This window comes from Scyliorhinus torazame, chromosome 1 (genome assembly GCF_047496885.1).
Source record: "Scyliorhinus torazame isolate Kashiwa2021f chromosome 1, sScyTor2.1, whole genome shotgun sequence".
Lineage (NCBI taxonomy): Eukaryota > Metazoa > Chordata > Chondrichthyes > Carcharhiniformes > Scyliorhinidae > Scyliorhinus > Scyliorhinus torazame.
This window is the reverse complement of record NC_092707.1, coordinates 93842796-93856510: the sequence shown is the minus strand read 5'-3', so window position 1 is coordinate 93856510 and position 13715 is coordinate 93842796. Positions and strand designations below refer to the sequence as shown.

The 13715-nt window shown below is 45.9% G+C and overlaps 1 protein-coding gene across 2 annotated transcripts in view; it reads left to right on the top strand.

Annotated features, from left to right (window-relative positions):
- cdc45 (CDC45 cell division cycle 45 homolog (S. cerevisiae)) overlaps positions 1–10534 on the top strand; it is a 147723-nt gene extending 137189 nt beyond the window's left edge. The window contains exons 15-19 of one of the 2 annotated variants that reach the window (XM_072498178.1): positions 1515–1598; positions 3842–3960; positions 6418–6494; positions 7294–7360; positions 10307–10534. In XM_072498178.1, coding sequence (XP_072354279.1) covers positions 1515–1598; positions 3842–3960; positions 6418–6494; positions 7294–7358 — 345 coding nt within the window. In that variant the 3' untranslated portion in view covers positions 7359–7360; positions 10307–10534. The other variant, XM_072498180.1, reaches the window with a different exon arrangement.
- Positions 10535–13715: the final 3181 nt, after the last annotated feature.

Genomic DNA, 13715 nt, shown 5'->3' with positions numbered 1-13715 from the left:
GAGATGTCCCGCACCCTAGCACCGGGCAGGCAACATACCATGCGGGACTCTTTATCCTGCTCACAAAGAATACTATCTATCCCCCTGATAATAGAATCCCCTAGAACTACAACTTGCCTATTTACTCCCTCCCCTTGAATGGCCTGCTGAACAATGGTGCCTTGGTCAGCTGACTCATCCTTCCTGCAACCCTGTTCGCCATCCACACAGGGATCAAGTGCCTCATACCTGTTGGACAGGGTCAAGGGCTGAGGTTCCTGACTGCTGGTTCTATTTACCTGCCTGATTTGCAGTCACACCCTGCTGTCCCTGGCCACTGGCAGGACTTAAACTACTTACTCTGACAGGTGTGACTGCCTCCTGAAACACAGTGTCCAGGTAAGTCTCCCCCTCCCGGATGTGCCTCAGTGTTTGAAGCTCAGACTCCAGCTCATTAACTCTGAGCCGGAGCTCTTCGAGCAGCCAACACTTACTGCAGATGTGGTCGCTGCAGCTCGCAATGGGATCTGCCAGATGCAGAAGCTGAATGCCAGAGGCAAGAGTAGTTGCCCATCAATCAAGGCAGCATTTGCTCGAGTATGCCACTAAGGAGTTCCCACAAAGTTGTGATCAACGGAAAATCCTTCTGGTGACAGGAGTCACAATTGATATGAAGGAGGATGGTTTCGGTTGATTGAAGCCAGTTGTTATAGCTTAGTTCATCACTGGAGAAATTTCTCAGAAAAGCCTTCTTGCCTCTTGATCACTCAAAGCCTCTGCTGCATCCACAAGGTTCAGTTAAGGAGAGTACTATCATTCTCACCCTAGCTGAGTGAATGCCTCTGCAACAACAATCAGGCTCTGTACCATCAGCATGCCAGCTGCTGGACTCAATTTCTGCCCCCTCCACCATCAGTGATTGCATTAGTAGTATGTGTGATCTACAAGACCTTAACAAGGTTCTTTGGGGCAACCAGAGATGGAAACTAAGTTCAGCATTGCCACTGTCACTCTGAGGAATAATGGTTTTAAAGCAAGAAAGGAAACCATCATCAGGGGCTGGATTCTCCATTCCCCCAGCCGTGTGTTTCTTGGCGGCGCATCATTCACTAGCAGTGGGATTCTATCTTCCAGCAGCTTGTCAATGGGATTTCCTATTGGGACCACCACACACCACTGCAAAACCCGCTGGTGGGGATGTGCTGCCAGCATAAAAAGTGAATCCCAATGGCTGGAGAATTCTGGCCCAGGTCTCAACAATGTACACAGACCTAACCCAGACAAAGAAATATATAAAACGCACGGAAAAGGCTATAAATATACTCAACAGGACAAGCAGAATCTGTGGAGAAGACAAAACAATCAGCTTTTCAAATATGATACGTTTATCAGAACATACAGATTTGGTACATTATAATTGTCAGTTTTAATTTCCTAGATTTTATAGCATCCTTAACCAGGATGGTGATTTTTAGCTAACGTGCTATCCAGTAATTGTGTTGGTGTTTTGAGTAATTCTTTTCCTTCATCTGCAGGGCACCCCAGACGTGAAGATCTATTCAAAACCAATTTGTATGAAACTTTTGTGCAAACACCTACTGAAGTGCTTTGTCCGCTCGGTATGTATGTATACAAGGTCAAAAAGGAGCTTCACTGGGACTAAGGGTTTTGCCCTCGCGCATAATGTATAAATCACAAGATGTGTAGGATTTTTCAAATGGTGCAGTTTCCCACCCTGTCACTGAAGAGTCAAGGGTCACCTTCCTCCTGATACCAGCTGCTCCGCAGCCATTTAATATTGGACAGGGTGTTAATTGGCTGAGGGGGAGACCTCCAGCACTGCTCCCCTAATCTGCGGACGAAGCCTCACCTTAGAGAGCTGCCAGCTGTAATTGCCGCAGAGCCAGGTTCAAACGGTAGCCACCGCTTGGACTGCAAGCAATTCCTGAAAAGAGGATCTATCAAGCCAGACTGAAGGCAAATCTGGGGAAGAGTGAGGGGGTTAGGGAGCTGGGTTTGAGAGGCCGAAAGGGAGAATGTTAAAGGGAGTGTAACCTGGGTGGGGGTGGGAGTGGATGCCTCCGATGGCATAGAGGACCCCAGAAAGAAGAGTCCTTCTTCCCCCCCCCCCCCCCCTCCCCCATTTATCTGACAGCAGTCCATGCAACTAAAGCTATTGGGTTATCCAGTAGGCTGCCCCCGCCATGCGTAAAATAGCAGTGGGGTAGGATGGAGCACTGAACTGGCCATTAATTGGCCGCTTCAGACTTCAACAAGCCAAAGGTGGACACCTCTCTTTAATGGGAGACAGGTCAGGGTGAGCAGCCGGCAGGCAAGCCACATGCTTCAATTTATGAGCCCCTCCCCATCAAATCCACCAGCGGGGGACATAAAGCTACCAATGTTTCCTTGGATTCGTTTACTGTTGTATTTGCAGTTAGTTTTATGCTGAACAATACATAATTGTTTTGGAACTTTGTTTCGGATTCATTTAGCAAAGGAAGTACATATCTGAGCCATTCAGACCAAAAGATCCCTAGTTTGATTTTCAGTTTTTCCAGACAGCTGACCTCAGCTAGGTGGCTTTAGGGATGCTGCATTGGCCTCTGTGCGCCAAACTATAGGGGGGAGCATTAGTCTGGGCTTCGATTCTAATTGTTAACCGGTGAAATATGCTTTCAAGTTACTGTGTGACTTTGAGAATTGGATTGGGTTTAGTTTTGGTGTACGAATATTTGGGCTCTTATGAATAGCTCCTAAGATGCTTGGTGCCAGTGGACCTATTAGCAGCCGTATGTTGGTGCATGAAAAAGTGAGGTGGAGGAACAGAGAACTAATAATATTTGATTTTGGAATCATTTATTCACCCCTTAAATCCTGCATGCACATTGATGTCTACAGAAATACTGAACCCACTTTAGCATTCATGTCATAAAATTGAAGTTGATGTTGCTTGTGCTGCCAGTTAGGTGCTAAGCGTAAATTTATAATTGTGTTGCAGGATTTAAAATAAGAGTTGAGGATTTTAGTGTGTGTGTTCTTATTTGGGACCCAGGCCCCTCTACCCACACATTCATGAGGTTACCCAGCATGTGACCCATTATCTTTCCATTCTCATTCCGTCCTGTGCATTGTGCAAGGTACAGGATACTTTTGTTTGAGGCAAGGGGAAAAGGAAAAGTGATAATAAAATTATCTCTTTTGGACTACTTGCTCAAGCCTATCTATTCTACTTCGTGATCATCACCTCTCTCCCTGCCATTTTCCTATTCATCCTGTCCTCTCTTTCATCTCCCACTTCTTCCTCTCACCTCCCACTTCTTCCTCTCCTCCTTCTGCCAGTCTCTCTCTCTCTCCTTTTTTAAAAATGAATTTAGTGTACCCAATTCATTTTTTCCCATTAAAGGGCAATTTAGCGTGGCCAATCTACCTACTCTGCACATCTTTGGGTGGTGGGGGCGAAACCCACACAAACACGGGGAGAATGCAAATTCCACATGGACAATGACCCAGAGCCAGGGTCGAATCTGGGACCTCGGTGTCGTGAGGCAGCAGTGCCAACCACTGTGCCACCATGCTGCCCTTTCTCTCTCTCTTCCACACCCAGCTTTCTCATCCTTCTGCCCTCTCTCTTCCTCCTTTTTGATCCCTCCCTCAAATAATCTGGAAGCCGGTTTGACCTACAAACTATGCTTGGCTCCTCATATGCATTACCACAAGTGATTGACTAGTCTGTGGGGTATGCATATGTATGTGTCTGTCTGCCATTTGGCTGTTTAAATGAATGCTTAAAAGTCTGTACTTGCTGTTGTAGAATATTGAATGAGCACAGTCTTCATATTGCTTTTGTTGTTCCCGGCAGACCAAAAACAAACGGTGTAAGGTGCTCCCGCTGGTCATGGCAGCACCAATGGACCTGGAAAAAGGAACTGTGATAGTGATTGGAATCCCACCAGAAACCGAAAGCTCAGACAAAAAAAAGTGAGTCTGTAATTGAGCACCAAGTTTATGGTGTATAAATGAAAGCTCCAGTACTTCCCCCAATAATGAATGCTGCAACTTCTGTGGAACTAAGCCAGGCCACCAAGTAGGCTGTACATTTGATCTTCAATTGTACTGAGTTAGCTGATCTCAGCAGAAGCAGTCCTTCCCCTGGAATCAGTTATTTTTAAAGATCAAATGGAAAACTGAATGATTGTCTCTATCCTATTGGGCGCGATTCCCCCAAACATTTTGTGTGGTTGGTTTTTCAGGGAGTTTCCTGCCGTTTCTGCCAGCGAGTTCCCCACCGCTATTCATTGATACTTTGTCACTTTTTTTGGACCCTGGGCAGTTTCTCACCAGTTTACCCCACACGTCAAATTTTATTTTTTCACTGGGGAGCTGAACTCCGAGATTGGGCCATTTTGAAAGGGTGCCCCGATCTCTATGTTAACTTGTGGGGCCCCCACATCCCCCATTCAAGGGCAAAGTCACCCTTCCACACACATGAGCACGACCCACACACACCCCCAAGTGAGGATATCCCGCTATGGGATCCCTGAGGTCCCCAAGCTCCCTTTTAGCACTCCCTCCCTTCCAGGACCCCCACCATCGCCCCCCTCCCCAAGCTCCCGGAGGCCCCTACTTACCTGTCCTGCACACCTCCACCCTTCAAACCCACCCTCCTTTCATAGGCATGGCACCGCTTGGGCCCTAACCCTTTGCACTGGCGCCCAAGCAGTGCTGTAGCCAGCTTGGCAGTGCCACCCAGGCACCTTGGCGGTGTTAGGGTGGCAGTGCCAAGGTGCCAGCTGGTTCAGTGTCACGGTGTCCATGTTCCAGCGGGAGAGTCATTGGGCCACCCTGCACTGGCCCTAACCACCCAGAGGTTTCCAATGGCCTGGGAGACCCTCACCGGGTGCCAATCCACCTGGTCTACTTTTCTGTGGACCAGCACTGATTAGTGCCCAGAGCAGCTTCCCTGGGGAGGCCAGAGAATTGAGGGAGGCCAATATATCCCACGTGAGTAGATCTTAAGTAAGTTTAAGACCTAGTTCCAGGAGCGCCATTTGGTCCCACCCGTTTTGGGCGGAGTTCTGTCTCCCAATAACTTGTGGGACTTAGGTGAATTCCCGAGACAGGGAGACTGCCAGGAGGGCACTCATGGGATTCTCCGGCTGAGTTGTGCTCTTGCTTGAGTGCAACGCAGCCAGAGAACTGCGTCCATTGTCTTTTTTAATGCATCACTATCATTTATCTGGAAGAGGGTGCAGGTGAGATTTGTTAGAATGGTATCAGGGATGCAGGGCTTCAATTACATGTGGAGAACAGGAGGAGCTGAAGTTGATCTCCTTAGAACAGAGAGAATTAAGGGTGATTTAATGGAGGTGTTCAAAATCATGAATGATTTTGATTGGAGTAAATAAGAAGAAACTATTCCCAGTGATAGAAGTGCCAATAACCAGAGAACACCGATTTAAAGTACTGAACTAAAAAGAATGAAGTGAATTTGAATTGTGGAGGAAGCAGATTCAGTAAAACTTTCAAAAAGGAACTGAATAAATGCTTGAAGGAAAACATTTTCCAGAGGTATGGGCTCAGATAGATACTTCAAAGATGCCAGCACTAGTAATTGGGTGGAATGGCAGCCTTCGTTGCTGCATAACGTCAGCATTCAGTAAAGGGCTATATAACAAGAGAAGCACAGGACTTGGCATGTGAAATAAGTTTAAATGCTGAGAGCAAGGGTTCTGACAGAACCGACCAGTATCAAGATTTAACCTCACACAGACAAGCTGTGGGAAGGTCAATATGTGGGATGGAACAATGTCTGATGCAAATGGTCATACAGCTCCGAAGTTGGCACCAGGTTTTACTCGGTCTTTAATTGCAGTATCTGACCTTTTGAATGCTCAATGCTGATAATCTTTATTATTGTCACAAGCAGGCTTACATTAACGCTGCAGTGAAGTTGCTATCAAAATCCCCTAGTCACCATACACCGGAGCCTGTTTGGGTACGCTGAGGGAGAATTCAGAATGACCAAATCATCTAACAGCACGTCTTTGGGGACTTGTGGGAGAAACCGGAGCACCCAGCGGAAACTCAGGCAGACAAGGGGAGAACGTGCAGACTCCGCACAGACAGTGACTCAAGCCGGGAATCAAACCCGGGTCCCTAGCGCTGTGAAGCAACTATGCTAACCACTGTGCTACCATGCTAATATTAATACCTTTCACCAATAATAAACATGAAATTTGTACAAGAAAGATATTTTCAGTAGGGTTCTGACTGCAGATGCTGTATATCTAGAACCAGTTGGTTTGCAAGACTGTCACGTTTTTATCAATTCTGCAATTCCAAGTAGAATGTTATTATTTAAAATTTAGAAGTGGGTATAAAATTGTTGAGACTATAGTGTTGGAAATTCAGTAAGCAATCATCATTCTTTTCCAGTTTCTTTGGCAAGGCGTTTGAGAAGGCAGCAGAAAGTACCAGCTCTCGGACTCTGCATGATCACTTTGATACTTCCAGTAAGTAACCTTTCAGATCACTGCTGCTGTGAAATTAAGTTTCGCTATAGTGCTGTTAGTGACTCCTCTCAGAAGGCCAGTTTGAGGAAGAATCTTTCTTCAATTTTGTGTAATTGTGATTGATTGCAGGGAGGTAACCCTTTGAAGTGTGTGAGTAATACGTGTCAAAGTTTTGTGCATCACTCCAAACAATTGTTTTAGGACTTCCTTATAATACAGTAGCGGGAAATCATTCCATGCACGAGTATTACAGGATGCCGTTTTTGTGCTAACTGGGAAGGGGGGAGGAAATGTTGAAGTAATTTTAGAAAGGTCAGATTCAATATATAAAGCATCCTCTGGGTAGCTGATGGTGTGTGGTGAATAAAGAATATATCCTGATGAATTTTTGACCTTCTCGTGTCTGACATGAAGCCTATTATTGTGTACCTTCAAGATAACTTCACTATCCAGTGGGTATCATATTTGTGAATACACGGACGGTGCTTGCTGAATAAACATTTTGTAATAATGGTATGCACTATCAGGACAGTGGGCTACACCTTTATCCAATTGCATCTGAAGTACCTCATGGTGTACATCTCATTCCAGATTGATTGTATTACATCTTGTGCATATTGGCCTATTCCAGCAGGGAATCGCCTTCCCACAAACTCCCCCATCCTCTCCGCTCGCCATCTGTTTGGTACTGGTTTGACTCAGTAAGACTAATTGCCAGTCACATTGGTGCAGATATTAAGACAGTTTAACATGTTGCCAGCCCCTCTACGCATTAATTAATCAAGTCTTTTTATTACAGTAATTGAACTGAAAACTGAGGATCGTAGCAAATTTCTGGATGCACTGATCTCTCTGTTGTCATAAAGGTGAGTGCAACTTCAGTTCCTGAAGCAGGAGTGCTCAGTGTTTCTGGTCTGACATGGCAATGATGCTTCAGAAACACACTTGGAAAGTTTAATTCCATTTTACGAATCTTTGTTGGTGACACAGCTAGGAAGGAGCAGCGCTCCGAAAGCTAGTGATATCGAAACAAACCTGTTGGACTTTAACCTGGTGTTGTAAGACTTCTTACTGTGCTCACCCCAGTCCAACTCCGGCATCTCCACATCACAGCTAGGAAAGTAAGTTGTGAAGAGGACATCATAATTCTACAAAGGGACATGGATACATTAAGTGAGTGGGCAGAAATTTGACAGGTGGAGCATAAGATGTGGGGGAAATGTACACTTGTCCAATTAGGCAGGAAAAGTAGAAAGCCAGCATGTTATTTAAATCGGGAGAGCTTGCAGAATTGTGTGGTACAGAGAGATATGGGCATCCTAGTACTAACTCTGGAAAAGTTAGTATGCAGGTACAGCACGTGATTTGGAAGGCAAATGGAACATTATTATTTATTGCAAGGGGACGGAATATAAAAGTAGGGCTGTTTTCTACAGTTGTGCAAGGAGTTGGTGAAACCACACCTTGAGAGTACTGTGCATTTTGGTCTTCTTTATGAAAGGTTTTTAATGTTTTTGAAGCAGTTCAGAGAAGATTCACTGAATGGTTACTTGGATTGAAGTTTACCTTGTGAGGAAAGGTTGGCCAGGTTTGGCCCATGTCTTTGGAATTGAGAAGAATGAGAGGTTATATTATTGAAACATACAAGATCCTGAGGGGACTTGACAACATGAATGCTGAAAGGATATTTCCATTTGTGGGAGAGACCACAGCTAAGGCGACACAGTTTAAAAATAAGGGGTGTCCCATTTAAGATTGAGATGAGAAGAATCCTTTTCTCTCAGAGAGTCTTGAATCTTTGGGACTCTTCCCCAGAGAGCAGTGGAGGCAGGATTAATTAATATTTTTATATTTTAGGCAGATTCTTGATTAACAAGGGGATTCAAAGGTTATAGGGCGTAGGCAGAATGTGGAATTGAGGCCACAATCAGGTCAGTCATGATCTTATTGAATGCAGAGGAGGCTTGAGGGGCCAAATGGTCTACTCCTGCTCCTAATTCCTTTGTTTACGAGTGTGCTGATTTCAGCAGTGAGCTGTGCATATTATGTCCAAGGAAAGTAGAAAAACCTTTTTGACTTGGAATGACTTGTGAAATTGGTGACAGACCCCCTCTCACCTCCTTTTCTCGGAGGGGAAGTTTTTGGGGCTGGGCAAGTGCGAGAGAGGTTTGAGCTGCCATGGGGTAATGAGTTTAGGTACATGCAGGTGCGGGACTTTGCACGAAAGGAGTGGCAGACATTCCCTTAATTAGCAGAGTACGCGGAGCAACTGCTTCTCCCTGATGATTTGGATGAGGGTAGGATTGGGACATATGAGAATGATTGGGGGAGCAGGGCAAGGCACAGATGGTGAGGATAAAGAGTAAGTGGGAGGAGGAGTTGCTGAGGAAAATAGTTTGGAGACTGGTGTGAGACGCTGAGGCGGGTGCACTCAACCTTCTGCGTGGGGATGAGCTTGATTCAATTCAAGGTAGTGCACATGACCCAGGTGAGGATGAGTGGGTTCTTCCAGGGGGTGACCGATGGGTGTGAGAAGTGTGGACCGGGGCCAGTGAATCATGCTCACATGTTCTGGGTTGCGAGAAGCTGGAGAGCTTTGAGAGGCAGTGTTTGGGATGTTGTCCAGGATAGTGGGGCTGAGATCAGGCTGGACCCCATGGTGGTGATTTTGGAGGAGCCAGAGCTGCTGCAGGGGGAGGGGACCGATGGAGTGGCCTTCGCCTCTCTGATTGCCCGGCGAAGGATCCTGTTGAATTGGAGGTCGGATATGCCGCTGGGGTTTGAAGCCTGGCTGGGGGGGACATGTTCGACTTTCTCCAGCTGGAGAAGATTATGTTTGAGTTGAAGGGATCAGAAGGGGGTTTTGAGGTGTGTTGGAGGTAACCCATGACTTTATTTGAAGAGCTGTTTGTCGGAGTGTGTGTGGTGTGGGGGGGGGGGGGGGGGGGGGGGGGGAGAGGATTTAAAGGGGGGGAACTGTACAAACTGTTTACTCTGCTTTGATGCACTGTGTATTTTGTTGATGATGTGAAGGTTTGGAATAAAATAGCTTTTTTTAACTATCCCACTTCCTTACAACAACAGCATCATATGAATGGCAGGTGAAATCAATTGTAATTTTAAAGAGATCAGTTGCCTGTGATGGCAGAATAAAATACATGCACATGTGAGAGCTTCATTACCCAGGAACAGTGCAGGTGTTTTGGGGAATGGAAAAGCAAACAGTAAAGAGTTATGCCAATATAGTAAAATTTAACTGTGAGCAGGATCAAAAAGAAATGTTTAAAGTATAAACAGATGTTGATAATATAGATACTTTCTACATTAGGTGCTGAATAAGTAGTTTGTTAAAATGTACATGCAAGCAATATGACTCTGAAATGACTGTTTTGACATTTTTATTACATTCTTTCATAGATCTTGTTACAGTGTTTGCTCTTTGTTTCAAACACACACTGCAAGATTGGTGTTTAGTCCTGTTTATCACTTGCAGCTACATAATTATCGATGAGCATTTTAAACACTTGTTTTTGGAACCACAGCTACTCCGGAGTTTGATTAATGCCCTGGAGTCAGAATGGAAGGTTACACAGTTGTGTCTAAAACTGATTTTTTTTTTTGTCCTTGCTTCTGACAAAGCACCTTTTAAACTCTAAAATTATGTACTTGAGAGGCTTGATAATAATTTAAGCAAACTAATATGTCATTCTGAAGTCCTGTTGCCCAAACAAGCGTTGTGTAAAGTTTTGCTATATTTTAATTCCCTAAACTTGCTGAGGTTCAACTAATATTTGCTGCTTCTCATTCTTCAGGAGCATACCTGGTGATTTTTCACTCTAAGAAGACACAAGATTGTTCTTTTGTTGTATTTAGTTTATATTCTGTAAAATGTATAAATTATCTCCCTATCCTGATGTCATATTGTGTTTTACTGACCTTTTTTATAACTAGTATTGGATTGTAAATTATATAATATTGCAGGGGTACAATTTGCCTGATTTTACTGCCATAAATTTTAAATAAAATCAGTACCAATTTTACATGACTGTGTTGTCACATGATATTGCCTTGTATTTGTCTCCTTGTTTGGAAGTGCTTATTCCTGACAGGCATGTAGTGCTGAATTTTACCGGCCCACAGGTGACATGAGAGCCAAAATAGGAGCCAAGTCACGACAGCTCTGCGACGGCATCCCTCCGCCAGAGACATTTCCAGGAGGCAGACTGGCTTGTGGATCGACTACCCACTCCACAGAGGTGGGTACCTGAATGCTTAATTAAGGCCCCAATGAGGGGCCGTTAAGCAAAACAGCAAGCATCTTGCCACTGGTAGTACAGCCTGCAAGCAACCCGGCGGGCTCCATTTCAATAAATGTAACACTCAAATTAAAAAATATATTGCCATTGCAATCGCTCACTGCACACAACCAGTATGACGCATATGAATTGGAAGGCTACTTCAATATGTTTGCTGAAGGAGTCTGCTACCAGCAAGTGATGGCTTGGGACCCCCGTTTGGTCCGAATGTTCGGATCCTGAAGCCTGCAGAATCATTGTTGGCAGCTACTTGGGCTCCTGCACTTATTAAAAATGAAAATTGCAAACAAAAGCCTGGAACAATTTGTGATTTTTTTTTGTTTGCTAATTTTCTCCTATTTCCTATCTCTTAACACATCCCTACTCCTCAACGATTATTATTTAAAATCATAAAATCTCTACAGTGCAGAAGGAGGCCATTCGGCCCATCGAGTCTGCACCGACCCTCTGAAAGAGTACTCCACCCAAGCTCAGTCCCCCGCCCTATCCCAATAACTCCTTAACCAACCTACACATCTTTTTTTGATAATTATGGGGCAATTTAGCATGGCCAATCCACCTAGCCTGCACATCTTTGGACTGTGGGAGGAAACTGGAGCACCCAGCCAAAACCCACGCAGACTTGGGTAGAAAGTGCAAACTCTGCACACTGACCCAAGGCCAAATTTTAACCCCGGTCCCTGCCGCTGTGAAGCAGCAGTGCTAGAATGGCTCCAGTACAGAAGGAAGACATTTGGCCTATCGGGTCTGCGCTGGCTGTCTGCAAGAACAGTTTCCCTGAATACACCAGTACAGCTGCGCGACAATTTGATAAAAGCTCTCAATTCTTTTTAAATTTAGAGTACCCAATTCTTTTTTTTTCCAATTAAGGGGCAATTAACCTGGCCAATTCACCTATCCTGCACATTTTTTTTGGGGTTGTGGGGGTGAGACACATGCAGGCACGGGGAGAATGTGCAAACTCCACACGGACAGTGACCCGGGGCCGTGATCGAACCCGGGTCCTCGGCGCCGTGAGGCAGCAGTGCTAGCCACCATGCTGCTCCAATTTTTGTTTAAAGAATGAGGGCGAAGCTGTAATCACTCCCGCATCACCAGTAGTGAATGTCACCAAGAATTTTGAAGCACCATTGAGGAACCTGTTGACCATCTAAAAGGCCTGTCCTGTTCTTAAGACAGCAAACAACACAATTTCTTCCGACAGCAAGGCTCCACAAAAAAAAGGGCATCATCAGTTATTTCTTGTTGTGCAGCAACCCCCACCTGTCCAGAAAACTTGGCTGAGTTGATTTTATTGAAGATAACTTTTTTCCTTTGAAAGATTGTTTTGGCATTTCCTGATGACTACTTCATTTCTCTGCCCAGACTTTATGCTTCTGTGCTACAGCCTTGCCTGTATCTGGCACATGAAGTAATTGTGCAAAGTCACTTGTTACTGAACACAGAAGGAGAAAATCCCAGAATCTAGGGTCGGATTCTCCACTCCCGCGCCGAAGTGCCCACGCCGTCGTGAACGCCGTCGAGGTTCACGACGGCGCGAAACGGCCCCGATCCCGACAGATTCAGGCCCCGACAATGGGCTAGGATCGGGGCCGCCTCATCTACACGCGCCAGGCCTTGTCGCCGCGTAAAGGCGGCGCCGCATAGATGACGCAGCCGCCGCCACATAACTGGCGTCACCCGCGCATGCGCGGGTTGGCCGGTGCCAACCCGTGCATGCGTGGTTGCCGTCCTCTCTGAGTCCGCCCTGCAAGAAGATGGCGGACGGATCTTGCGGGGCCGCGGAAGGAAGAAGGTCCTCCTTCAGAGAGGACGGCCCGACGATCGGTGGGCACCGATCGCGGGCCAGACCCCATTTGAGGTTCCCCCCCCCACAGCATTCCCGCGCTGTTCCCGACGGCAGCGACCAGGTGTGGACGGCGCCGGGGGGAACCCGCCGTTTTGGCCTGGCCGCTCGGCCCATCCGGGCCTGAGAATAGCGGGGCTGCCGGAGAATCGCCATTTTGGGTGTCTCCGGCGATTCTGCGGCCCACAGAACTCGACGGGGCCGTTCCCACCGCTTGGGAGAATCACGGGAGGGCGTCGGACCGGCGTCCCGGGAAATTTTGGCGGCCCAGGCGATTCTCCCAACCGGCGCAGGAGTGGAGAATCGCGCCCCTAGTTCTCCATCCTACTTTTTCAAAATGATCTTTGCACTGTGAAGTGGGCCTTGACCTTACACGTGTCTCTTTTTTTAGCAGTGGAATTGTTTCATACTTACTTGTTTTGGCACTGTGTTGTAGTTTTCTAGCACCTAATAATGAAATGGTAATATGCAATTTAGCCTGATTTGGAAGCACCCAGGCTCTTGCATAGTTCATATTATCGGTTACACTTACTTTATTTTATATACTCTTTATAGTATTATAGGAATAAACCCAACCCTGAAAGTCTTAGCACCATATATACATAATCAAGAGGTCATGAACCACAATGTACAGATTCTAGATAATTAGCAAAAAAAGCTACTGGAAATGTCACTTGACTCTTATTCCAGGGGCAAAGACTAATGCTCCAGAGATGAGAGTTCAAGTGTCACCAAGATAGTGGGGAGAATGTGAATTCAATTAGTTTGTCAAATTTGGAACAAAAAGTCATGAGTATGAAACTACTAGATTGGTATAAAAACCCATCAGGTTCATTAATGTCCTTCCTAGAAGGAAATCTGCCATCCTTACGGGCGGCACGGTAGCACAGTGGTTAACACCGTTGCTTCACAGCGTCAGGGTCTCAGATTCGATTCCCAGCTTGGGTCACTGTCTGCAGAGTCTGCACTTTCTCCTCGTGTCTGCGTGGGTTTCCTCTAGGTGCTCCGGTTTCCCATAACAGTCCAAAGACGTGCAGGTTAGGTGGATTGGCCATGATA